The 27,466-nt window shown below is 44.9% G+C and overlaps 1 protein-coding gene across 1 annotated transcript in view; it reads left to right on the forward strand.

Annotated features, from left to right (window-relative positions):
* Window positions 1-27,466, forward strand: part of LOC135553133 (roundabout homolog 1-like) — a 331,155-nt gene that overhangs the window by 261,356 nt on the left and 42,333 nt on the right. Inside the window, exons 18-20 of the mRNA XM_064985272.1 lie at window positions 5,125-5,328; window positions 13,583-13,609; window positions 21,020-21,062. Of these exons, the coding sequence (XP_064841344.1) occupies window positions 5,125-5,328; window positions 13,583-13,609; window positions 21,020-21,062 (274 nt within the window). The remainder of the gene's footprint in view (window positions 1-5,124; window positions 5,329-13,582; window positions 13,610-21,019; window positions 21,063-27,466) is intronic.

A 27,466-nucleotide genomic window follows, 5' to 3' on the forward strand; every position in this document is an offset into this window, starting at 1 on the left:
GCTGTGTGTCTGTGTGTGTTACAGTGGGCTGGGATGGGCATGGAGAAGCAGGAAGCTGTGTGCTTGGTAGAGGGACAGCTGTGTGTCTGTGTGTGTTACAGTGGGCTGGGATGGGCATGGAGAAGCAGGAAGCTGTGTGCTTGGTAGAGGGACAGCTGTGTGTCTGTGTGTGTTACAGTGGGCTGGGATGGGCATGGAGAAGCAGGAAGCTGTGTGCTTGGTAGAGGGACAGCTGTGTGTCTGTGTGTGTTACAGTGGGCTGGGATGGGCATGGAGAAGCAGGAAGCTGTGTGCTTGGTAGAGGGACAGCTGTGTGTCTGTGTGTGTTACAGTGGGCTGGGATGGGCATGGAGAAGCAGGAAGCTGGGTGCTTGGTAGAGGGACAGCTGTGTGTCTGTGTGTGTTACAGTGGGCTGGGATGGGCATGGAGAAGCAGGAAGCTGGGTGATTGGTAGAGGGACAGCTGTGTGTCTGTGTGTGTTACAGTGGGCTGGGATGGGCATGGAGAAGCAGGAAGCTGGGTGATTGGTAGAGGGACAGCTGTGTGTCTGTGTGTGTTACAGTGGGCTGGGATGGGCATGGAGAAGCAGGAAGCTGGGTGATTGGTAGAGGGACAGCTGTGTGTCTGTGTGTGTTACAGTGGGCTGGGATGGGCATGGAGAAGCAGGAAGCTGTGACTGATACAATTTCTCTCACTTGAGGGCTTCCAGTGGCGCCTGTTGCCTTGTTCCAACACTGGAGTGGAAAAACGTGACCAGCGCTTCACCCTAATGCATTTGTCACACTATAGGCTAGTTTGCGTCATGGCATAGCAGCCTAGATACCTGTACAATCCCTGAGGACTGTTTCGTCACATTGGCACTCTGCTTCCATCCTCAGAGAAACACTCATGAAATCCACATAGTAGTGGGGAAGGAGAGAAAAGAGAGAGAGAGGGCTCCCCAACTCGACAAAGAGAGAGAGAGAGAGAGGGCTCCCCAAATCGACAAAGAGAGAGAGAGAGAGAGAAAGAGAGAGAGAGAGGGCTCCCCAACTCGACAAAGATAGAGAGAGAGAGAGAGGGCTCCCCAACTCAACAAAGAGAGAGAGAGGGCTCCCCAACTCGACAAAGAGAGAGAGAGAGAGTGCTCCCCAACTCAACAAAGAGAGAGAGAGAGATGGCTCCCCAACTCAACAAAGAGAGAGAGAGGGCTCCCCAACTCAACAAAAGAGAGAGAGAGAGATGGCTCCCCAACTCAACAAAGAGAGAGAGAGGGCTCCCCAACTCAACAAAGAGAGAGAGAGAGAGAGAGAGGGCTCCCCAACTCGACAAAGAGAGAGAGAGAGAGGGCTCCCCAACTCAACAAAGAGAGAGAGAGAGAGGGCTCCCCAACTCGACAAAGAGAGAGAGAGAGAGGGCTCCCCAACTCAAGAGAGAGAGAGGAGAGAGACTCCCCAAAAAAGAGAGAGAGAGAGAGAGAGGGCTCCCCAAGAGAGAGAGAGAGGGCTCCCCAACTCAACAAAGAGAGAGAGAGACAAAGAGAGAGAGAGAGAGGGCTCCCCAACTCGACAAGAGAGAGAGAGAGGGCTCCCCAACTCAACAAGAGAGAGAGAGAGGGCTCCCCAACTCAACAAAGAGAGAGAGAGAGAGGGCTCCCCAACTCGACAAAGAGAGAGAGAGAGAGAGAGAGGCTCCCCAACTCAACAGAGAGACAGAGAGAGAGAGAGAGAGAGAGAGATCTCCCCAACTCAACAAAGAGAGAGAGAGAGGGCTCCCCAACTCAACAAAGAGAGAGAGAGAGGGCTCCCCAACTCGACAAAGAGAGAGAGAGAGAGAGGGCTCCCCAACTCGACAAAGAGAGAGAGAGAGGGCTCCCCAACTCGACAAAGAGAGAGAGAGAGGGCTCCCCAACTCGACAAAGAGAGAGAGAGAGAGAGGGCTCCCCAACTCGACAAAGAGAGAGAGAGAGAGGGCTCCCCAACTCGACAAAGAGAGAGAGAGAGGGCTCCCCAACTCGACAAAGAGAGAGAGAGAGAGAGAGAGAGAGAGAGAGGGCTCCCAACTCGACAGAAAAGAGAGAGAGAGAGAGGGCTCCCCAACTCGACAAAGAGAGAGAGAGAGAGGGCTCCCCAACTCGACAAAAGAGAGAGAGAGAGAGAGAGAGAGAGAGAGAGAGAGGGCTCCCCAACTCGACAGAGAGAGAGAGAGAGAGAGGGCTCCCCAACTCGACAAAGAGAGAGAGAGAGGGCTCCCCAACTCGACAAAGAGAGAGAGAGAGGCTCCCCAACTCGAGAAAGAGAGAGAGAGAGAGAGGGCTCCCCAACTCGACAAAGAGAGAGAGAGAGAGAGAGAGAGAGAGAGAGAGGGCTCCCCAACTCGACAAAGAGAGAGAGAGCGAGAGAGGGCTCCCCAACCTGACAAAGAGAGAGAGAGAGAGGGCTCCCCAACTCAACAAAGAGAGAGAGAGAGAGAGGGCTCCCCAAGAGAGAGAGAGGGCTCCCCAACTCAACAAAGAGAGAGAGAGAGAGGGCTCCCCCCCAACTGACAAAAAGAGAGAGAGAGGGCTCCCCAACTCAACAAAGAGAGAGGGCTCCCCAAGAGAGAGAGAGAGAGGGCTCCCCAACTCGACAAAGAGAGAGAGAGAGGGCTCCCCAACTCAACAAAGAGAGAGAGAGAGAGAGGGCTCCCCAACCTGACAAAGAGAGAGAGAGAGAGGGCTCCCCAACTCAACAAAGAGAGAGAGAGAGAGGGCTCCCCAACTCAACAAAGAGAGAGAGAGAGAGGGCTCCCCAACTCAACAAAGAGAGAGAGAGAGGGCTCCCCAACCTGACAAAGAGAGAGAGAGAGAGGGCTCCCCAACTCGACAACAGAAGAGAGAGAGAGAGAGAGAGAGAGGGCTCGACAAAGAGAGAGAGAGAGAGGGCCCCAACTCAACAAAAGAGAGAGAGAGAGGGCTCCCCAACTCAACAAAGAGAGAGAGAGAGAGGGCTCCCCAACTCAACAAAGAGAGAGAGAGAGAGGGCTCCCCAACTCGACAAAGAGAGAGAGAGAGAGGGCTCCCCAACTCAACAAAGAGAGAGAGAGAGAGGGCTCCCCAACTCAACAAAAGAGAGAGAGAGAGAGAGAGAGAGAGAGAGGGCTCCCCAACTCAACAAAGAGAGAGAGAGAGAGGGCTCCCCAACTCAACAAACAGAGAGAGAGAGAGAGGGCTCCCCAACTCAACAAAGAGAGAGAGAGAGAGGGCTCCCCAACTCGACAAAGAGAGAGAGAGATGGCTCCCCAACTCGACAAAGAGAGAGAGAGAGAGGGCTCCCCAACTCGACAAAGAGAGAGAGAGAGAGGGCTCCCCAACCGACAACTCCCCAACTGACAAAAGAGAGAGAGAGAGATGGGCTCCCCAACTAGCAACAAAGAGAAGAGGGAAAGGGTTCCCCCTCTGGCTGAGTGAGTCTGTAAAGATACAAGTGGTTGCAACATGAAACAAAAGAGATAAAAAAAGAAAGAAAGTTAGAAAAGCAAGCTGACATGAAGACATTTCTTAGGGGGACAACAGTCTTTCATGTGAGGCACAGGGAGAATAGACAGATGACGAAAACAGGCCTTTGTAGTGTGATCACTAGTTCTGACGGTTCATTTTGACAAGTAGAACAGTTGCAAAAGCTAACAGAAAGACAAACCCAAGCTGCACATTAAAGGGCTTTAGTGTGCTAATGACTAGTACTATGTTTTTATTAGTACTGCTGTGATCTTGTTCGCTGTAATAATAACTAATAGAATGTTGCTCAGTGTGTTGTCGTACATCTTTAAGTCTTCCTGGGTGTGTGGAACATTCAGGTAGTGTGCTTCCTGGTTCAATTCGGATAGAAAAATATTATGCTTAAATCTCCTGGGTTGAGACCTTCTGTCTAATTACCTGCCATTGTTGACTGGGATCAGTTCTGGGATGAATTATTTTGTAATAGAGAGAGCGTTCCATCTCTGCTGCTCCACAGCCCAGGCCCAGCCTTACACTCACCTGCAGAGATGAAAGAATTATTTTGTATGTCAGAAGAAAAGACAACGTTCATCTTTATGCCCTTTCCTGAATTCATTTAGCTTCTTCTACCCCCAACTTCAAAATCATTCCCCGTTTCAGGCTTTTCCACTTGGTTTGAACTTTTGTGTTTAAAATAAATGAAATCAAAATAAAATTGTATTTGTCACATGCACCGAATACAACAGGTGTGGACCTTGCAGTGAAATAAATGCTTACTTACAAGCCCTTAACCAACAATGCTTTAAGAAGTTAAGAAAAAAAATGTCAAGAATAAAATAGATAAGTAAAAAATTGAAAATAACAAATAACATTTCCTTTCTTCTCTCTCTTTCTTCCCTTTTTACTACTTCCCATGTCCTCCCTCCTTTCTCCTCCCTTGCTCATTCCTGTGTACTTTCTGCCTCCTCTGACACTCGACCTGCTCTGGCCCGATGACATTCCTGACCGTCTACTTTCATCCGTCCTAATCCCTTCTTTATGTCTGCCATCTCTTACTTTCCATTCTGCCTTTATCTCCCCATTCCATCACTCTTCTATCACTACCTCACCTTCTCACCCCTCACCTCTCATCTCCTCACCCTGTACCCTTCTCCTCTCATCTCCTCACACTGTAGAGAGAGGGCTCCTGCACCCCTCTCCTCTCATCTCCTCACCCTGACAAAGAGAGAGAGAGAGAGGGCTCTCCTCTCATCTCCTCACCCTGTACCCTTCTCCTCTCATCTCCTCACACTGTACCCCTCTCCTCTCATCTCCTCACCCTGTACCCCTCTCCTCTCATCTCCTCACACTGTACCCCTCTCCTCTCATCTCCTCACCCTGTACCCCTCTCCTCTCATCTCCTCATCTACCCCTCTCCCTGACCACTCTCCTCTCATCTCCTCACCCTGTACTCCCAGTCTCCTCATGTGAGGCACATCTCCTCACACAGATGTACGAAAACAGGCATCTCCTTGTAGTGTGATCCTCTCTATCCTTCTATCGGTTCTCTTTGCTCTTACTCTTTCCTGTTCCTGCCCCCTCTCTTCTCACCTCCTCATCCTCCGCCCATCTCCAATCCTATCCTCTCTCCCTCTATAATCTCTCCCCTTATCCTCTCTCCCCCCTCTAGACTCATCAGGACATGTGACGGAGGGTGTGTTGGAGCCAGAGAACACCCTGTCCCAACAGATCAGTGAGGTGGTGAAGCAGCCGGCCTTCATAGCAGGGATAGGAGCGGCCTGTTGGATCATCCTCATGGTGTTCAGTATCTGGCTCTACCGACAGCGTAAGAAGAGGAGTGGCCTCAGCACTAACTACGCAGGCATCCGCAAGGGTCAGTACAACATGCCTCACCTTAGTGTCCTCAAGCACTGATCTAGGATCAGGTAACTCTATTCTCAACCTTTAATGTAACAGTTAATAGGATGAAAAATAGCTGAGATTGTATCAGTGGTTAAGGGTCATTGTGTGATTTAGCTTCCATCTACCCCCAACTTCAAAATCATTCCCCTCAACAATCCCTTTCAATCCACACAACAAGCCGCTTCCATCCCCTCAAGAATAAAATCCCTCCATTTTGTGTTTAAATCCATCCATCCCCTAAATGAAATCAAAATAACAATTGTATTTGTCACAATCCCTCCATCCCCTCAACAGGTGTCCATCCCCTTGCAGTGAAATAAATGCTTACTTATCAACAACATCCATCCCCTCAACAATTCCATCCCTCAACAAATCCAATAAAATCCACCTCAACAATCCCTCCATCCCTCAACAAATCCCTCTCATCCTTCCCTACAATCCCATGTCCAATCCCTCCATCCCCTCAACAATCCATCCATTCCCTCAACAATCCATCCATCCTCAACAATCCATCCATCCCCTCAACAATCTCTCCATCCCGATCAACAATCCTCCATCCCCTCAACAATCCCTCCCCTCAACATCATCCTCCAATCCCTCCATCCCCTCAACAATCCCTCCATCCCCTCCAATCTCCATCCCCCTCAACATTCCATCCCTCAACCATCCCTCAACAATCCCATCCATCCCCTCAATCCCTCCATCCCTCATCCATCCCCTCAACAATCCCTCCATCCCTCAACAATCCATCTCCTCAACAATCCATCCATCCCCTCAACAATCCCTCCATCCCTCAACAATCCATCCATCCCTCCAATCCATCCCCTCAACAATCCATCCATCCCCTCAACCCCAATCCATCCATCTCCTCAACAATCCATCCATCCCCTCAACAATCATCCTCTCCATCCCTCAACATCCCCTCAATCCATCCATCTCCTCAACAATCTCCAATCCATCTCCTCAACATCCCATCCATCCTCAACAATCCCTCCATCCCTCAACAATCCCTCCATCCCCTCAACAATCCCCCTCCATCCATCCCTCAACAATCCATCCATCCCTCAACAATCCTTCCATCTTTCCAATCCTCTCCATCATCCTCAACAATCCATCCATCCCTCCAATCCTATCCATCCCCTCAACAATCCCTCCATCCCTCAATAATCCATCCCTCCATCCTCAATCCCTCCCCCTCAACATCAGGACATCCCTCCCTCCATCCCTCAACAACACCCTGTCCTCAACAATCCATCCATCCCTCAAATCCCTCCATCCCTCAACAGGGATCCATCCCTCAACAATCCTCCATCCCTCATCAATCCTCCATCCCCTCAACAATCCCTCCATTCAACATCCATCCCTCAACAATCCAACAGCGTAAACAGAGGAGTGGCCTCCATCCCCTCAACAATCCATCCATCCCTCAACAACATGCCTCCATCCCCTCAACATGATCTAGGATCAGGTAACTCTATCCCTCAACCTTTAATGTAACAGTTAACAGGATGAAAAATCCCTCCATTGTATCAGTCCAGGGTCAACATTCCTCCGCCTCAACAATCCTCTCCATCCCCTCAATTAAGCCATCCTTAGTTTTCAATCCATTATCCTTAAAAATCCATCCATCCTCAACAATCCAGTTATCCCTTATCCATCCCCTCAATCCATCCATCCCTCAGCAATCCCTCCATCCTCAACAATCCCTCCATCCCCTCAACAATCCCTCCATCCCCTCAACAATCCCAATCCCTCCATCCCCTCAACAATCATCCCCTCCATCCCCTCAACAATCCATCCATCCCCTCAACAATCCATCCATCCCTCAACAATCCATCCATCCCCTCAACAATCCCATCCATCCATCCCCTCAACAAATCCAATCCATCCATCCCCTCAACAATCCCTCCATCCCCTCACCAATCCATCCATCCCCTCAACAATCCCTCCATCCCTCAACAATCCCTCCATCCCCTCAACAATCCCTCCATCCCCTCAACAATCCTCCATCCCTCCAATCCATCCCTCAACAATCCCTCCATCCCCTCAACAATCCCTCCATCCCCTCAACAATCCCTCCATCCCCTCAACAATCCATCCATCCCCTCAACAATCCCTCCATCCCCTCAACAATCCATCCATCCCCTCAACAATCCATCCATCCCCTCAACAATCCCTCCATCCCCTCAACAATCCATCCATCCCCTCAACAATCCCTCCATCCCTCAACAATCCATCCATCCCCTCAACAATCCATCCATCCCCTCAACAATCCATCCATCCCCTCAACAATCCCATCCATCCCCTCAACAATCCCTCCATCCCTTCAACAATCCCTCCATCCCCTCAACAATCCCTCCATCCCCTCAACAATCCCATCCATCCCCTCAACAATCCCTCCATCCCCTCAACAATCCATCCATCCCCTCAACAATCCCTCCATCCCCTCAACAATCCATCCATCCCCTCAACAATCCCATCCATCCCCTCCAATCCATCCATCCCCTCCATCCATCCCCTCAACAATCCATCCATCCCCTCAACAATCCCATCCATCCCCTCACCAATCCATCCATCCCCTCAACAATCCCTCCATCATCCCCTCAACAATCCACCCATCAACAATCCCATCCATCCCCTCAACAATCCCATCCATCCCCTCAACAATCCATCCATCCCCTCAACAATCCCATCCATCCCTCAACAATCCATCCATCCCTCAACAATCCATCCATCCCCTCAACAATCCCTCCATCCCCTCAACAATCCCTCCATCCCCTCAACAATCCCTCCATCCCCTCAACAATCCCTCCATCCCCTCAACAATCCCTCCATCCCCTCAACAATCCCTCCATCCCCTCAACAATCCCTCCATCCCCTCAACAATCCCTCCATCCCCTCAACAATCCCTCCATCCCCTCAACAATCCATCCATCCCCTCAACAATCCATCCATCCCCTCAACAATCCCTCCCCTCAACAATCCCTCCATCCCCTCAACAATCCCTCCATTCCCTCAACAATCCCTCCTCTTACATGACAGTCTTGCGTCATGCTGTATCGTTTGACTTGAGGTGAGGTCTACCGTCTGAAAATGGTCCCTAGTACTTTGAGAAAGTTAAAAGCCCTTGAACATCTGCAGCTGAAAAATGGATCTGTCTCCTGCAGTGGTGTCTTTCTATTCTGTTTCATATTTCCCTCTCTGATCCTGTCAGGGTGTTTTTGTGTGTAGTTCTTCTTTTGAAGAGTGTCTTCCGGTCCCACCAGTTTCTGTTTGCTGTTCCCACCTGAATGTGTCTGGAAAGACAGAACAACTTGCTATGATGAGCATGAATCAAGGAGAAACTAACATTTCTCTAGCTTGAAGTATACTTTTGGAATAGTTTTGAGTGAAAGCCTATGATGCAAATGAGAGTTTGAAACATTGTGTCATACTGTTGCATAAGATTCCTTACCATATTGTGTTTTTCACTCTCTGTCAGTACCAGGTTCTATGTTCTCTCTAGTAGTGGACACGGCCTACCTAACTGCAAGGAGTTTACCTGACTGGATCCGATGTGACAGGGTTCAGTACATGCCCAACCTCTACCCACAGTAGTTTACGGAGTATGAAGGAGTGCTATTAGGCTTTCTGTGCAACTCTTTCCTGTGCTGCCTGGTTTAATATGCGGCTGTAGGCGTTGCAGCTGCTGCCTCCCTGCCCTCCCCATGCCCTCCCCATACCCCTACCTCCTTCTGCTGGGCTCAGGTACGCTGCTGAGTGCCAGGGTCAGGAGAGGTACACCATTCAACCTGGAGACACAAACAATATAGTGGCTTAGGTCTGAATCCACCTCTGGCATATTGCCTATTGTGAGTCATGGGAAAGAGAGAGAAACCTGGATGAACCTACAACACCTATCATTGCTTTGGAAAAGCCTCAGTTTCCACCCATGGTCCCTCAGAGCTCTATCATGGTTGAACATGAATGTTGTTTTATAGTGAACACAGTGGACTTTGATATCTCTATAGACTGTAGAATTGACAGTGTACATCTTGAAGGTTGACTGCATTGCATGTAAGTGTGCTTTAAACTCTCATCTGTGTTGCTATGGTTAGACAGATGCTAAAATCACAGGGTTGGTCTTCATGGAAAAGGCTTATGTGGTATGTTCAAAATGAAGCCATGCCCACATGCTATGCCCACATACAAGGTTTTTAACACTAGAGAAAATCCTCAAGGGACCCCAATTTGAGCCAATCAGAAGTCATTCTGACTGCAACATTCCAACAGCTTAGTACATATATTTAGTATATATTTTCGGAAAAATTATAATTTTGTTGTGTTTATGAAGGTCTTGGGTAACATTAGAATATAAAGATATATTTATGCTAGATAAAGATATGATATATATATAAAGATAAAGATGTGCTTTTTCGGGGTGCTGAAATCAAAGGGCGGAACTTGTGGCCAATCAGTAGGACCTCTGAAGACTTTGTGAGTACAGTTATCTGCTCGGAGGCTGGAGAGAGAGAGGCTAGTGTAGAAGCTGAGGTTGGCTCCAGAGACCATTAAGGACCCCTTCCTTTTCTTCCAGAGGAGCTGAGCAGTGAGTCAGTGTTTCCTCACATTAACTCTAACTCTCTGAGCACAGTAGACAAATCTCTCTCTCTCTCTCTCTCTCTCTCTCTCTCTCTCTCTCTCTCTCTCTCTCTCTCTCTCTCTCTCTCTCTCTCTCTCTCTCTCTCTCTCTCTCTCTATTTTCTCTTTCTCTCTCTCTATCTCTCTGTCTCTCACTCTCTCTCTCTCTCTCCCCCTCCCCCTCTCTCTCTCTCTATTTTTCTCTTTCTCTCTCTCTCTCTCTCTGTCTCTCACAGTCTCTCTCTCTCTCTCTGTCTCTCTCTGTCTCTCTCTCTCTATTTCTCTCTCTCTCGCTCTCTCTCTCTTTCTCAACCCCCTATTTCTGCTATTTAAAACCACAAGAGGTCATGGTGTTTGTTGGAAGTGGTAACCAAGAATGTTTTGAGAGAAGAAGAGTATAATTGCAACCACATGAAGCAACAAGCTGGACTCAGTGTGAAGTGGGTTGAACTGGAGCTGTAGGAGGAGACAGAGTGTCCGTGTGTCCGTATGTGTCTGTGTGTCTGTGTGTCCTTGTGGTCTCGTGCGGTCTGTGTGTCCGTGCGTCTGTGTGTCTGTGTGTCCTTGTGGTCTCGTGCGGTCGATGTGTCCGTGCGTCTGTGTGTGTCTGTGTGTCCTTGTGGTCTCGTGCGGTCTGTGTGTCCGTGCGTCTGTGTGTCTGTGTGTCCTTGTGGCCTCGTGCGGTCGATGTGTCCGTGCGTCTGTGTGTGTCTGTGTGTCCTTGTGGTCTTGTGCGGTCGATGTGTCCGTGCGTCTGTGTGTCTGTGTGTCCGTGCGTCTGTGTGTCTGTGTGTCCTTGTGGTCTCGTGCGGTCTGTGTGTCCGTGCGTCTGTGTGTCTGTGTGTCCTTGTGGTCTCGTGCGGTCGATGTGTCCGTGCGGTCTGTGTGTGTCTGTGTGCGTGCGCGTGTATTTGTGTGCGTGCGCCTGTGTTTGTTTGTTCGTGCATGCGTGTGTGTGTGTGTGTGTGTGTGCGTGAGCCTGTGTGATATGATGTCTCGTCCAGCCAGTGAATAAGCTGTCTCTGACAGTCTCATCTCATTGTGGTAATTTGATTGTTTTTCAATCACGTTAATATTTCTCACCGAGCACCTCACATGTCAAGTGTCAATCTCTCTCCTCTTCAAAGCTGAACCACAGACAGGTTAAACCTCCCAAATAGACCAATCTGTTCAGCTGCTCTGAGCTTCAAGGAGAGCAGAGCAGGAATCCAAACAAGAGGGAATAATTGTAGCATTAAAGGTTGTGTTTACATAAATAAAAGGAGATGAAGAGGTGAGGACAGCTGTACCTCAGTGATAGCTACAGCACCTTCAGAAAGTATTCATACCCCTTGACAACAGCCTGAATTCAAAATGGATAAAACATTTCTCACCCATCTACACAAAATACCCTTTAATGATAAAGTGAAAACACATTATTTAACGCTTAGCTCCATTCAGTTACATTGCTTTATCCTAAAAAACTCCCCAGTCCTTAACATGTCCTATGTTTGAAAATAATGTGGAGAGTCGTACTCATCAATTTGTTGTTTGGATTTGCCGCAAACATAACACTTTGTATTCAGGACAAAAAGCTAATTTCTTTGCCACATTTTTTGTGGGTTCACTTTAGTGCCTTGTTACAAACAGGATGCATGTTTTCAATGTGTTTATTCTGTACAGGCCTCCTTCTTTTCACTCTGTCAATTACGTTAGTATTGTGGAGTAACGACAATGTTGTTGATCCATCCTCAGTTCTCTATCACAGTCAATAAACGTTTAAGGTCCCCATTGGCCTCATGGGGAAATCCCTGAGTGGTTTCCTTCCTCTCTGCTAAAGGAGTTAGGAAAGACACCTGTATCTTCGTAGTGACTGGTGTATTGATACACCATCCAAAATGTAATTACTAACTTTACAATGCTCAAAGGGAGATTCAATGTCTGCTTTTTTATTTTTACCCATCGGCCAATAGGTGACGTTCTTTGTGAGACATTGAAAAATCTCCCTGGTCTTTGTGGTTGAATCCGTGTTTGAAATTCGCTGTTGGGCTGAGGGACCTGACAGATCATTTTATGTGTCGAGTAGATAGATAAGGTCATTCAACATGTTTTACTTCTGAAATCTAGGTCTGTCATAACAAAGGGGTTGAGTACTTATTGACTGTTATTGACTTTCAGCTTTTCATTTTGAATTAATTTGTTAAAATATAAGAAATCAAGTGGTGTGAATACTTTCTGAAGGCACTGATTTGTTTAGACAGATTAGAAACAGGAGGAAACAGAGGAGTGAAAGTTGGACTTCTGGGGCAGTAAGATGACACATTTCATTTGAATTTTACACACTAAACCACACAGACACACTGTAAAAAAAGAAAATCTTGGGTGAATTGAAATAGACTCAAAAAACCACCAAGATGTACTTAATACAAATGTATTCAATGATTCAATGATTTTATCTCCAAACATTAAGGATCAATAGGACTGAATCTGTTTCTTAAAATGTAGGTATATTTTACAAGAGGATAACCAACTATAGAGAAAATCAAGTGATTGAACTCATTTGAAGTCTGGTTTTTATCTCATTGCAATCTCCTATCTTGCCACAATGGCTCTGTTTTTAGAGGATTGTGGGTAATTCAACATTTTTAGATTGTATGATTATTTTACCACCCATTCCCACGACTCTTAATAGTAGAGGGAAACACAGTATCCTGCAATGTTGGCTGTAACACCACCAGTTAATGCTGGTGAATTGAGCACTGTGCTCAACAATGTCTCTCAAAATGGGTTAAACTGGCAAAGGATCAGATGCATAAATAAATGATTAAGTGGTGTTATAACACAGTGTCATGTTTCAATCATCCTCAGGATGATGTGTTTCAGCACTCTAGTAAAGTTAAGGTTTTATCTCCTTGAATTTGGTGGCAGCATAGTTGCCACTGGTCCTGGTGTCACAAAGCACTTCATTTTAACAGCGTGGAGTAAAGAGAACCCTGTTGTGTGTTGAGTAAAGAGAACCCTGTTGTGTGTTGAGTAAAGAGAGCCCTGTTGTGTGTTGAGTAAAGAGAACCCTGTTGTGTGTTGAGTAAAGAGAACCCTGTTGTGTGTTGAGTAAAGAGAACCCTGTTGTGTGTTGAGTAAAGAGAGCCCTGTTGTGTGTTGAGTAAAGAGAACCCTGTTGTGTGTTGAGTAAAGAGAACCCTGTTGTGTGTTGAGTAAAGAGAACCCTGTTGTGTGTTGAGTAAAGAGAGCCCTGTTGTGTGTTGAGTAAAGAGAACCCTGTTGTGTGTTGAGTAAAGAGAACCCTGTTGTGTGTTGAGTAAAGAGAACCCTGTTGTGTGTTGAGTAAAGAGAACCCTGTTGTGTGTTGAGTAAAGAGAACCCTGTTGTGTGTTGAGTAAAGAGAACCCTGTTGTGTGTTGAGTAAAGAGAACCCTGTTGTGTGTTGAGTAAAGAGAACCCTGTTGTGTGTTGAGTAAAGAGAACCTGTTGTGTGTTGAGTAAAGAGAACCCGGTTGTGTGTTGCTCATTGGATTCAAGAGAAATATATGTGTTTCTATGTTATGTTATATTAATGGTGTTTTTCTCTCTCGTTCCCTTTCGTGGGCCTCTGCTTGGACCAACAGTGCCATCTTTTACCTTCACTCCTACAGGTACGAACTTTTGATAATCCTTGACTCAATTCCATTGCACGTTCTCTATAAAATCTCATAACTGTCAATTTATCCACCTTTCAATGCAAGACTGCACTCACTGAGTTACACACAGCTGGCCTGAACAGGCCCAGTTGTCATTCTAGTCAGTCAGAAGATACACTCTTTGGTTAAAAGTACACAGCCACCAGAAAGGGAGCAGTGGGGTTTATGGTTCTACAAAGTGGTGTAGGTAATGCGTTCAGAGGTAAACGCTGAAAGAGGAGCGAGCCGTGCCGTAGAAGCTGTTAAAACTGGCTGGGACTTGATCAAAGGGCTGCTGCTGCCCGCCTCTCTGCCTCTGATAGGATTTAGGATGATGACACATGGTCAGTGACATGGACCAATCAGAGAGAGCTGTGGACACGGTGTGATGATGTGGAGGCCCATCTCTCTCTGTTCAATTCAATTTAAGGGCTTTATTGGCATGGGAAACATATGTTAACATTGTCAAAGCAAGTGAAGTAGATAATTAACAAAAGTTAAGTAAACAATCAAAAGTAACAGTAAACATTACACTCACAAAAGTTCCAAAATAATAAAGACATTTCAAATGTCATATTAAGTGCAAATAGTTAAAGTACAAAATGGAAAATAAATCAACATAAATATGGGTTGTATTTACAATGGTGTTCTTCACAGGTTGCCTTTTCTTGTGGCAACAGGTCACAAATATTGCTGCTGTGATGGCACAATGTGGTATATCACCCAATAGCTATTCATTGTGGGAATTCTTTGTGGGTTTGTGTAATCTGAGGGAAATATATCTCTAATATGGTCATACATTTGGCAGGAGGTTAAGAAGTGCAGCTCAGTTTCCACCTCATTTTGTGGACAGTGAGCACATAACCTGTCTTCTCTTGAGAGCCAGATCTGCCTACGGTGGCCTTTCACAATAGCAATGCTATACTCATTGAGTCTGTACATAGTCAAAGCTTTCCTTAAGTTTGTGTCAGTCACAGTGGGTTAGGTATTCTGCTACTGTGTACTCTCTGTTTAGCGCCAAATAGCATTCTAGTTTGCTCAGTTTTTCTGTGAATTATTTTTGTAAATTATTTCTCATGATTTGGTTTAGTCTAATTGTGTTGCTGTCCTGAGGCTCTGTGGCATCTGTTTGTGTTTGTGAACAGAGCCCCAGGACCAGCTTGCTTAGGGGGCTCTTCTCTGGGCTAATTTCTCTGTAGGTGATTGCTTTGTTATGGAATCGCTTCCTTTTAGGTGGTTGTAGAATTTAACAGCTCTTTTCTGGATTTGGATAATTAGCTGTTATCGGCCTAATTCTGCTCTGCTTGCATTATTTGGTTTGTTTATGTTGTACACAGAGGATATTCTGCATGCAGAGTCTCAATTTGGTGTTTGTCCCATTTTGTGAATTCTTGGTTGGTGAGCAGACCCCAGACCTCACAACCATGAGGGGCAATGGGTTGTATAAGTGATTCAAGTATTTTTAGCCAGATCCTAATTGGTATTTTAAATGTCATGTTCCTTTTGATGACATAGAAGGCCCTTCTTGCCTTGTCTGTCAGCTCATTCACAGCTTTGTGTTAAGTTAACTCAGCCTAAACATCAGTGCCACAGATATGTATAGTTTTTTGTGTGTTCTAGGGCAACAGTATCTAGATGGAATTTGTGTTCGTGGACCTAGCAACTGGACCCCCTCTCTCTCTCTCTATATATATATATATATATATATATATACACCTGTGCCAATCCGTGTAAATCAGAAAGAGAGGGAGAGAAGAAAAGAGAGAAGAAGAGAGCGAGAGGGGGAGTTATGTGAATCTTGTGGTTGTGGTGACTATTCCCATCTGTGCAGAGCAGAGTCTTTATTTAAACTGTGAGAGTTGTTTTGCTCCTTCTCGTCAGTCACGTGGCTTGGTGGGATCACACCTTTTCTCCTCCTCGTCACCACGGGTGCTTGATTGGATCACACCTTATCTCCTCCTCGTCACCACGGGGCTTGGTGGGATCACACCTTTTCTCCTCCTCGTCACCACGGGGCTTGGTGGGATCACACCTTTTCTCCTCCTCGTCACCACGGGGCTTGGTGGGATCACACCTACATCACCACGGGGCTTTTCACACCTTTTCTCCTCCTCATGCTGCAATCCTTGTCAGCCACGGGGCTTTTGGATCACACCTTTTCTCCTCCTCGTCAGCCACGGGGCTTGGTGGGATCACACCTTTTCTCCTCCTCGTCACCACGGGGCTTGGTGAAACCTTTTCTCCTCCCGTATTTAGTCACCACGGGGCTGGTTACCTTTTCTCCTTTCTTGGTTGGATCCACCTTTTCTTGCATGAGGTTACTTTTAATGCTGCAATCTTGTTTTTGGTTAATGAAACCTATTTAGTCAGCTGGTTATTTCTGGGCCAGTTGCATGAGGTTAGAGGTTAATGCATGAGGTTAGAGTTGCTGCTTCTTTATGTTCGTAATCCTAGAAGCTGCCTTGGCACTGAATGTAAAGGCAGGATCTTGTCAGTGTTAATCTTCTGTTAGATGTCAATTTGAGAGCCGTTACATTTTGCGTCATGGAAGTCCTGAATGCTTTCGTTCTAGAACCCGACACCCTCAGCACACAGGGTGAAAAACACCTAACTGGAGGTGACAGCATTCCCTCTCCCATATGCCCCCCTAGACACAACTATGACAACATAACCAACAAAAACGGGTCACAACTTCTGCAGCTCTATCGGAATGCTGGGTATGTACATTGTCAATAGTAGGCTTCGAGGGAACTCCTATGGTAGGTACATCTATAGTTCTTCTCTTGGCAATAGTACTGTAGACTACTTTATCACTGACCTCAACCCAGAGTCTCTTAGAGCTTTCACAGTCAGTCCACTGACACTTCTGATCACATCAGATCACTGCAAAATCACACTCTAGTTGAACAGAGCTATGCTCAATCATGAGGCATCAAAACCAAAGGTACTGAATGATATTAAGAAATGCTATAGATGGAAGGAAAATTGTGTGGAAATCTACCAAAAACAATTAGGCCACAATAAATGCAATCCCTTCTAGACAATTTCCTGGACAAAAGGTTTCGCTTTAATAGTGAAGGTGTAAACTTGACAGTAGAAGACCTAAACAATATATTTGACCTCTCAGCTTTCTTATCAAATCTATAAATATCAAGCGGATAACCAAAGAAAATGAACAACAATGAAAAATGGTTTGATAAAATGCAAAAACCTAAGAAAGACATTGAGAAACCTATCCAAACAAAAACATAGAGACCCAGAAAACCTGAGCCTACGCCTTCACTATGGTGAATCACTAAAACAATACAGAAATACTCTCCGGAAAAAGAAGAGCACATCAGAAATCAGCTCAATGTATTTGAAGAATCCGTAGAATCTAACCACTTCTGGGAAAATTGGAAAACAAACAGCAACAAAAAGAGTCATCTATCCAAAACGGAGATGAAGAACAAACAGTCAAAAACATATACAGTGGTTCCTCCTTCAAAAGTTGTGAGCTTACACCGCGGACTTAGAGGTACCCAGTGTCACAGCTTCATTACTCCAGACCACCACAAGGCGGAGTTAGAGCACTCATTATGCATTAGGGTTCCAAGGTTTTTATATGACCAATCATATTGAGTGGTTCAAATGACGAATTTGACGCAGGCCACATGTCCCCGGTGACTTCAGCAAAGATGGTGACGGAACATTACGGGGAAGCAAATGTATGTTGTTATAACGTCATAACAAGTCAAGCATAAAATTTACAATTGAGAGGAATATGTTCGTTAACGTAGAGACAAACGATTGTGATTTTCCACTGGGACTCTTTGTACCAAAATTCCAAATTCTTCCTAGTTTTTGGAGAAACAAGCCTAAAACAATGAACAAAGACTGTTGACCTCTAGTGGAAGCCATAGGAATTGCAATCTGGGAGCTGGAATTACATAGGACCCATAGCTTTCCATTACAATCTGGGACGTCAAAAAAATAAAGATTCTGGTTGTTTTTTCTTTGGATTTATGCCTGCCGTATCAATTGTGTTATAGTCTCATACATTATTTTAACATTTATACAAACTTCAAAGTGTTTTCTGTCCAATGCTACCAATTATATGCATATCCTGGCTTCTGGGCCTGAGTAACAGGCAGCAATTCAGATCAATAGACCCTATCCCTAAGAATTATAATTATAAGGAAGAGCAGGCCATGTCTGTACTACCGAATGCAGGGAACGCAGGAGACTGGTGTTATTTCATAGTTGTGATGTCTTCACTATTAATCGACAATGTAGAGAATAGTACAAATAAAAATCCTGGAATGAGTAGGTGTGTCCAAACCTTTGACTGGTACTTGCTTAGTTAGAATAATATTATGGTGATTCTATTCTATGAAAAACGAAACCCTCAGGGTTTCGGTTAGGATGGAAAATATGGCGATGTACAACATGACGGTTGGGAGTAGACTACAGGATTGGAGGATTCTAAATAGTTTGCCTTCATTAGACAACTTTGCTCCGATATTTCTGAAATCAGTGATATTTATTCCCAAACCCCCTGAGCGTTTCATTTTTCATTTTTCTCTGAATAGAAACACCATAATATTAATTTAATTAATTAAGCCACATTTCTTAAAATCAGTCCCATATATTATGTTATTACAAAAAAAGTTATAAATTCTCTGGTATTGCCAATATGGAATAATATTAAATGCTTCTTAAAGATGCCCTCTGGTGGTCAAACTAGCAACAACTTGCAGTAAGAGAAAAAATGGCTGAGAATTAAATGACGTGCCACAGTATGACGCAACTTTTAAAGGAGGAACCACTGTACATGAAATACATATCTTAGACAACACTATTAAAGACTACCAGAACCCAGTGGATTTTCCAATTACATTGAATGAACTACAGAACAAAATACAAACCTTCCAACCCAAAAAGGCCGGTGGGGTTGATGGTATCCTAAATTAAATGATAGAATATACAGACCACAAAGTCCAATTGGCTATACCAAAACTCTTTGTCATCATCCTCAGCTCTGGCATCTTCCCCAATATTTGGAACCAAGGACTGATCACCCGAATACACAAAGTGGAGACAAATTTGACCACAACAACTACTGGGAAATATGCGTCAACAGCAACCTTGGGAAAATCCTCTGCATTATCATTAACAGCAGATAAGTACATTTCCTCAGCGAAAACAATGTACTGAGCAAATGTCAAATTGGCTTTTTTTTAAACCAAATTACCATATGACAGACCATGTACTGACCCCTAATTGACAAACAAACAAACCAAACAAACCATTTCAAAAAAGATTATGAATAATTTGGCATGAGGGTCTGCTATACAAATTGATGGAAGGTGGTGGGGGAAAACATACAACCTTATAAAATCCATGTACACAAAGTGTGTGGTTAAAATTGGCAAAAAACACACACATTTGTTTTTATAGGGCCGTGGGTTGAGACAGGGATGCAGCTTAATCCCCACCCTCTTCAACATATATATCAATAAATTGGCAAGGGCAGTAGAACAGTTTGCAGCACCTGGACTCACCCTACTAAAATCTGAAGTCAAATGTCTACTGTTTGCTGATGATTTGGTGCTTCTGTCCCCAACCAAGGAGGACCTACATCAGCACCTAGATCTTCTGCACAGATTCTGTCAGACCTGGGCCCTGACAGTGAATCTCAGTAAAACAAAACTAATGGTTTTCAAAAATAGTCCATTTTTCCAGGACCACAAATACAAATTCCATCTAGACACTGTAGCCCTAGAGCACACAAAAAACTACACATACTGTACCTCGGCCTGAAGATCAGTGCCACAGGTAACTTACACAAAGCTGTGAACGATCTGAGAGACAAGGCAAGAAGGGCCTTCCATGACATGAAATGGCAAAAAAATATTTGAATCATATAGAACCTATTGTCCTTTATGGTTGTGAGGTCTGGGGTCTGCTCACCAACCAATAATTCACAAAATGGGAAAACACCAATTTGAGACTCTGCATGCAGAATTCTGCAAAAATATCCCCCATGTACAACGCAAAACACAAAATAATGCATGCAGAGCAGAATTAGGCCGATACCCGCTAATTATCAAAATCCTAATTATCCAAATCCTTGCTTCCTAAAATGAAGCAATTCCCCAAAATTCCATAACAAAGCCATCACCTAGAGAGAAATGAACCTGGAGAAGAGCCCCCGAAGCAAGCTGGTCCTGGGGCTCTGTTCACAAACACACCCCACAGCGCCCCAAGACAACAACACAATTAGACCCATCCAAATCATGACAAAACAAAAAGAGAATTACTTGATATAAAACTGAGCAAACAAAATGCTATTTGGCCCTAAACAGAGAGTACACAATAGCAGAATACCTGACCACTGTGACTGACCCAAGATTGAGGAAATCTTTGACTATGTACAGACTCAGTGAGCATAGCCTTGCTATTGAGAAAGGCCACCGTAGGCAGACTTGGCTCTCAAGAGAAAACAGGCTATGTGCACACTGCCCACAAAACTATGTGGAAACAGAGCTGCACTTCCTAACCTCCTGCAAAATCTATGACCATATTAGAGACACATATTTCCCTCAGATGAGACAGATCCACAAAGAATTCAAAAACAAATCCAATTTCAATAAACTCACATATCTACTGGGTGAAATACCACAGTGTTCCATCACAACAGCAACATTTTTGACCTGTTGCCACAAGAAAAGGGCAACCAGTGAAGAACAAACACCTTTGTAAATACAACAATGTTCTTTATTTTCCCTTTTGTACTTGAACTATTTGCACATAATATGACATTTGAAATGTCTTTATTATATTATTTTGGAACTTTTGTGAGTGTAATATTTACTGTTCATTTTCTATTTCACTTTTGTTTATAATCTATTTAACTTGCTTTGGCAATGTAAACATGTGTTTCCGATGCCAATGAAGCCCTTAAACCGATGCCAATTAGGCTCTAAACCTTTCCTCATAGAAGAGTTTGTAATTAAAGTTTGAGTTTATCTCTCCTTCACACCGGCAGCTTAAAGCTCCATGAAAGAGTCCAACTTCCTGCGCGCAGAGCTTCAAACACACGCCAGGCCTGCCAGGAGACCAAAGCACTGTGCAGCGCCCTAATCCTCTTACACACATACCCTGTCGCAGTGACTCAGTCTCCACCCAGCTACACACGGGATGTAGTACACACACATACATGCGTAAACACATACACATAAACACACACTGTCAAAAATATCACACACTGCACACATACAAACACAGGCTTACAGGAGAGACAAACACAGTCCATGTTATTGTGTTTTGATAAGCCTGTTACTCTGATGACGATTGTGATTATGGTGTTCATGTCTGTACCTTTCTCTGTCTCTCTGTTCTCAGTGGCTTACCAGAGAGGTGGAGAGACTGTCAGCAGTGCTGGAAGGTAAGAATACATGTCTCCTATGAGAAGGAGTGTTGTCTACATGTCTACTATGAGAGGGAGTGTTGTCTTCATGTCTACTATGAGAGGGAATGTTGTCTACATGTCTCTTATGAGAGGGAGTGTTGTCTACATGTATCTTATGAGAGGGAGTGTTGTCTACATGTCTACTATGAGAGGGAGTGTTGTCTACATGTCTCTTATGAGAGGGAGTGTTGTCTACATGTCTCTTATGAGAGGGAGTGTTGTCTACATGCATCTTATGAGAGGGAGTGTTGTCTACATGTCTCCTATGAGAGGGAGTGTTGTCTACATGTCTCTTATGAGAGAGAGTGTTGTCTACATGTATCCTATGAGAGAGAGTGTTGTCTACATGTCTCCTATGAGAGTGTTGTCTACATGTATCCTATGAGAGAGAGTGTTGTCTACATGTCTCCTATGAGAGGGAGTGTTGTCTACATGTCTCCTATGAGAGGGAGTGTTGTCTACATGTCTCCTATGAGAGGGAGTGTTGTCTACATGTCTCCTATGAGAGGGAGTGTTGTCTACATGTCTCCTATGAGAGGGAGTGTTGTCTACATGTATCTTATGAGAGGGAGTGTTGTCTACATGTCTCTTATGAGAGGGAGTGTTGTCTACATGCCTACTATGAGATGGAGTGTTGTCTAAATGTCTACTATGAGAGGGAGTGTTGTCTACATGTCAACTATGAGAGGGAGTGTTGTCGTCATGTCTACTATGAGAGGGAGTGTTGTCTACATGTCTCTTATGAGAATGAGTGTTGTCTACATTTATCTTATGAGAGGGAGTGTTGTCTACATGTCTCTTATGAGAGGGAGTGTTGTCTACATGTCTCCTATGAGAGAGAGTGTTGTCTACATGTCTCCTATGAGAAGGAGTGTTGTCTAAATGTCTCTTATGAGAGGGAGTGTTGTCCACATGTCTCTTATTAGAGGGAGTGTTGTCTACATGTCTCCTATGAGAGAGAGTGTTGTCTACGTGTCTCCTATGAGAGGGAGTGTTGTCTACATGTCTCCTATGAGAGGGAGTGTTGTCTACATGTATCCTATGAGAGGGAGTGTTGTCTACATGTCTACTATGAGAGGGAGTGTTGTCTACATGTCTCCTATGAGAGGGAGTGTTGTCTACATGTATCCTATGAGAGGGAGTGTTGTCTACATGTCTACTATGAGAGGGAGTGTTGTCTACACGTCTACTGTGAGAGGGAGTGTTGTCTTCATGTCTACTATGAGAGGGAGTGTTGTCTACATATCTCTTATGAGAGGGAGTGTTGTCTACATGTCTCTTATGAGAGGGAGTGTTGTCTACATGCCTACTATGAGAGGGAGTGTTGTCTACATGTCTCTTATGAGAGGGAGTGTTGTCTACATGTCTCTTATGAGAGGGAGTGTTGTCTACATGTCTACTGTGAGAGGGAGTTTTGTCTACATGTCTCCTATGAGAGGGAGTGTTGTCTACATGTCTCTTATGAGAGGGAGTGTTGTCTACATGTCTACTGTGAGAGGGAGTGTTGTCTACATGTCTACTGTGAGAGGGAGTGTTGTCTACATGTCTCTTATGAGAGGGAGTGTTGTCTACATGTCTACTGCGAGAGGGAGTGTGGTCTACATGTCTACTGTGAGAGGGAGTGTTGTCTACATGTCTACTATGAGAGGGAGTGTTGTCTACATGTCTACTGTGAGAGGGAGTGTTGTCTACATGTATCCTATGAGAGGGAGTGTTGTCTACATGTCTACTGTGAGAGGGAGTGTTGTCTTCATGTCTACTATGAGAGGGAGTGTTGTCTACATGTCTCTTATGAGAGGGAGTGTTGTCTACATGTCTCTTATGAGAGGGAGTGTTGTCTTCATGTCTCCTATGAGAGGGAGTGTTGTCTACATGTATCCTATGAGAGGGAGTGTTGTCTACATGTCTACTATGAGAGGGAGTGTTGTCTACATGTCTCCTATGAGAGGGAGTGTTGTCTACATGTATCCTATGAGAGGGAGTGTTGTCCACATGTCTCTTATTAGAGGGAGTGTTGTCTACATGTCTCCTATGAGAGAGAGTGTTGTCTACGTGTCTCCTATGAGAGGGAGTGTTGTCTACATGTCTCCTATGAGAGGGAGTGTTGTCTACATGTATCCTATGAGAGGGAGTGTTGTCTACATGTCTACTATGAGAGGGAGTGTTGTCTACATGTCTCCTATGAGAGGGAGTGTTGTCTACATGTATCCTATGAGAGGGAGTGTTGTCTACATGTCTACTATGAGAGGGAGTGTTGTCTACACGTCTACTGTGAGAGGGAGTGTTGTCTTCATGTCTACTATGAGAGGGAGTGTTGTCTACATATCTCTTATGAGAGGGAGTGTTGTCTACATGTCTCTTATGAGAGGGAGTGTTGTCTACATGCCTACTATGAGAGGGAGTGTTGTCTACATGTCTCTTATGAGAGGAGTGTTGTCTACATGTCTCTTATGAGAGGGAGTGTTGTCTACATGTCTACTGTGAGAGGGAGTTTTGTCTACATGTCTCCTATGAGAGGGAGTGTTGTCTACATGTCTCTTATGAGAGGGAGTGTTGTCTACATGTCTACTGTGAGAGGGAGTGTTGTCTACATGTCTACTGTGAGAGGGAGTGTTGTCTACATGTCTCTTATGAGAGGGAGTGTTGTCTACATGTCTACTGCGAGAGGGAGTGTGGTCTACATGTCTACTGTGAGAGGGAGTGTTGTCTACATGTCTAGTATGAGAGGGAGTGTTGTCTACATGTCTACTGTGAGAGGGAGTGTTGTCTACATGTATCCTATGAGAGGGAGTGTTGTCTACATGTCTACTGTGAGAGGGAGTGTTGTCTTCATGTCTACTATGAGAGGGAGTGTTGTCTACATGTCTCTTATGAGAGGGAGTGTTGTCTACATGTCTCTTATGAGAGGGAGTGTTGTCTACATGCCTACTATGAGAGGGAGTGTTGTCTACATGTCTCTTATGAGAGGGAGTGTTGTTTACATGTATCTTATGAGAGTGAGTGTTGTCTACATGTCTCCTATGAGAAGGAGTGTTGTCTAAATGTCTCTTATGAGAGGGAGTGTTGTCCACATGTCTCTTATTAGAGGGAGTGTTGTCTACATGTCTCCTATGAGAGAGAGTGTTGTCTACATGTCTCCTATGAGAGGGAGTGTTGTCTACATGTATCCTATGAGAGGGAGTGTTGTCTACATGTCTCCTATGAGAGGGAGTGTTGTCTACATGTCTCCTATGAGAGGGAGTGTTGTCTACATGTATCCTATGAGAGGGAGTGTTGTCTACATGTCTACTATGAGAGGGAGTGTTGTCTACATGTCTCCTATGAGAGGGAGTGTTGTCTACATGTATCCTATGAGAGGGAGTGTTGTCTACATGTCTACTATGAGAGGGAGTGTTGTCTACATGTCTACTGTGAGAGGGAGTGTTGTCTTAATGTCTACTATGAGAGGGAGTGTTGTCTACATGTCTCTTATGAGAGGGAGTGTTGTCTACATGTCTACTGCGAGAGGGAGTGTGGTCTACATGTCTACTGTGAGAGGGAGTGTTGTCTACATGTCTACTATGAGAAGGAGTGTTGTCTACATGTCTACTGTGAGAGGGAGTGTTGTCTACATGTATCCTATGAGAGGGAGTGTTGTCTACATGTCTACTGTGAGAGGGAGTGTTGTCTTCATGTCTACTATGAGAGGGAGTGTTGTCTACATGTCTCTTATGAGAGGGAGTGTTGTCTACATGTCTCTTATGAGAGGGAGTGTTGTCTACATGCCTACTATGAGAGGGAGTGTTGTCTACATGTCTCTTATGAGAGGGAGTGTTGTTTACATGTATCTTATGAGAGGGAGTGTTGTCTACATGTCTCTTATGAGAGGGAGTGTTGTCTACATGTCTACTGTGAGAGGGAGTGTTGTCTACATGTCTACTGTGAGAGGGAGTGTTGTCTACATGTCTCTTATGAGAGGGAGTGTTGTCTACATGTCTACTGCGAGAGGGAGTGTGGTCTACATGTCTACTGTGAGAGGGAGTGTTGTCTACATGTCTACTATGAGAGGGAGTGTTGTCTACATGTCTACTGTGAGAGGGAGTGTTGTCTACATGTATCCTATGAGAGGGAGTGTTGTCTACATGTCTACTGTGAGAGGGAGTGTTGTCTTCATGTCTACTATGAGAGGGAGTGTTGTCTACATGTCTCTTATGAGAGGGAGTGTTGTCTACATGTCTCTTATGAGAGGGAGTGTTGTCTTCATGTCTCCTATGAGAGGGAGTGTTGTCTACATGTATCCTATGAGAGGGAGTGTTGTCTACATGTCTACTATGAGAGGGAGTGTTGTCTACATGTCTCCTATGAGAGGGAGTGTTGTCTACATGTATCCTATGAGAGGGAGTGTTGTCCACATGTCTCTTATTAGAGGGAGTGTTGTCTACATGTCTCCTATGAGAGAGAGTGTTGTCTACGTGTCTCCTATGAGAGGGAGTGTTGTCTACATGTCTCCTATGAGAGGGAGTGTTGTCTACATGTATCCTATGAGAGGGAGTGTTGTCTACATGTCTACTATGAGAGGGAGTGTTGTCTACATGTCTCCTATGAGAGGGAGTGTTGTCTACATGTATCCTATGAGAGGGAGTGTTGTCTACATGTCTACTATGAGAGGGAGTGTTGTCTACACGTCTACTGTGAGAGGGAGTGTTGTCTTCATGTCTACTATGAGAGGGAGTGTTGTCTACATATCTCTTATGAGAGGGAGTGTTGTCTACATGTCTCTTATGAGAGGGAGTGTTGTCTACATGCCTACTATGAGAGGGAGTGTTGTCTACATGTCTCTTATGAGAGGGAGTGTTGTCTACATGTCTCTTATGAGAGGGAGTGTTGTCTACATGTCTACTGTGAGAGGGAGTTTTGTCTACATGTCTCCTATGAGAGGGAGTGTTGTCTACATGTCTCTTATGAGAGGGAGTGTTGTCTACATGTCTACTGTGAGAGGGAGTGTTGTCTACATGTCTACTGTGAGAGGGAGTGTTGTCTACATGTCTCTTATGAGAGGGAGTGTTGTCTACATGTCTACTGCGAGAGGGAGTGTGGTCTACATGTCTACTGTGAGAGGGAGTGTTGTCTACATGTCTAGTATGAGAGGGAGTGTTGTCTACATGTCTACTGTGAGAGGGAGTGTTGTCTACATGTATCCTATGAGAGGGAGTGTTGTCTACATGTCTACTGTGAGAGGGAGTGTTGTCTTCATGTCTACTATGAGAGGGAGTGTTGTCTACATGTCTCTTATGAGAGGGAGTGTTGTCTACATGTCTCTTATGAGAGGGAGTGTTGTCTACATGCCTACTATGAGAGGGAGTGTTGTCTACATGTCTCTTATGAGAGGGAGTGTTGTTTACATGTATCTTATGAGAGTGAGTGTTGTCTACATGTCTCCTATGAGAAGGAGTGTTGTCTAAATGTCTCTTATGAGAGGGAGTGTTGTCCACATGTCTCTTATTAGAGGGAGTGTTGTCTACATGTCTCCTATGAGAGAGAGTGTTGTCTACATGTCTCCTATGAGAGGGAGTGTTGTCTACATGTATCCTATGAGAGGGAGTGTTGTCTACATGTCTCCTATGAGAGGGAGTGTTGTCTACATGTCTCCTATGAGAGGGAGTGTTGTCTACATGTATCCTATGAGAGGGAGTGTTGTCTACATGTCTACTATGAGAGGGAGTGTTGTCTACATGTCTCCTATGAGAGGGAGTGTTGTCTACATGTATCCTATGAGAGGGAGTGTTGTCTACATGTCTACTATGAGAGGGAGTGTTGTCTACATGTCTACTGTGAGAGGGAGTGTTGTCTTAATGTCTACTATGAGAGGGAGTGTTGTCTACATGTCTCTTATGAGAGGGAGTGTTGTCTACATGTCTACTGCGAGAGGGAGTGTGGTCTACATGTCTACTGTGAGAGGGAGTGTTGTCTACATGTCTACTATGAGAAGGAGTGTTGTCTACATGTCTACTGTGAGAGGGAGTGTTGTCTACATGTATCCTATGAGAGGGAGTGTTGTCTACATGTCTACTGTGAGAGGGAGTGTTGTCTTCATGTCTACTATGAGAGGGAGTGTTGTCTACATGTCTCTTATGAGAGGGAGTGTTGTCTACATGTCTCTTATGAGAGGGAGTGTTGTCTACATGCCTACTATGAGAGGGAGTGTTGTCTACATGTCTCTTATGAGAGGGAGTGTTGTTTACATGTATCTTATGAGAGGGAGTGTTGTCTACATGTCTCCTATGAGAGGGAGTGTTGTCTACATGTCTACTGTGAGAGGGAGTGTTGTCAACATGTATACTGTGAGAGGGAGTGTTGTATACCTGTCGACTGCGAGAGGGAGTGTTGTCTACATTTCTACT

The sequence above is a fragment of the Oncorhynchus masou genome, chromosome 13 (genome assembly GCF_036934945.1).
Source record: "Oncorhynchus masou masou isolate Uvic2021 chromosome 13, UVic_Omas_1.1, whole genome shotgun sequence".
NCBI lineage: Eukaryota > Metazoa > Chordata > Actinopteri > Salmoniformes > Salmonidae > Oncorhynchus > Oncorhynchus masou.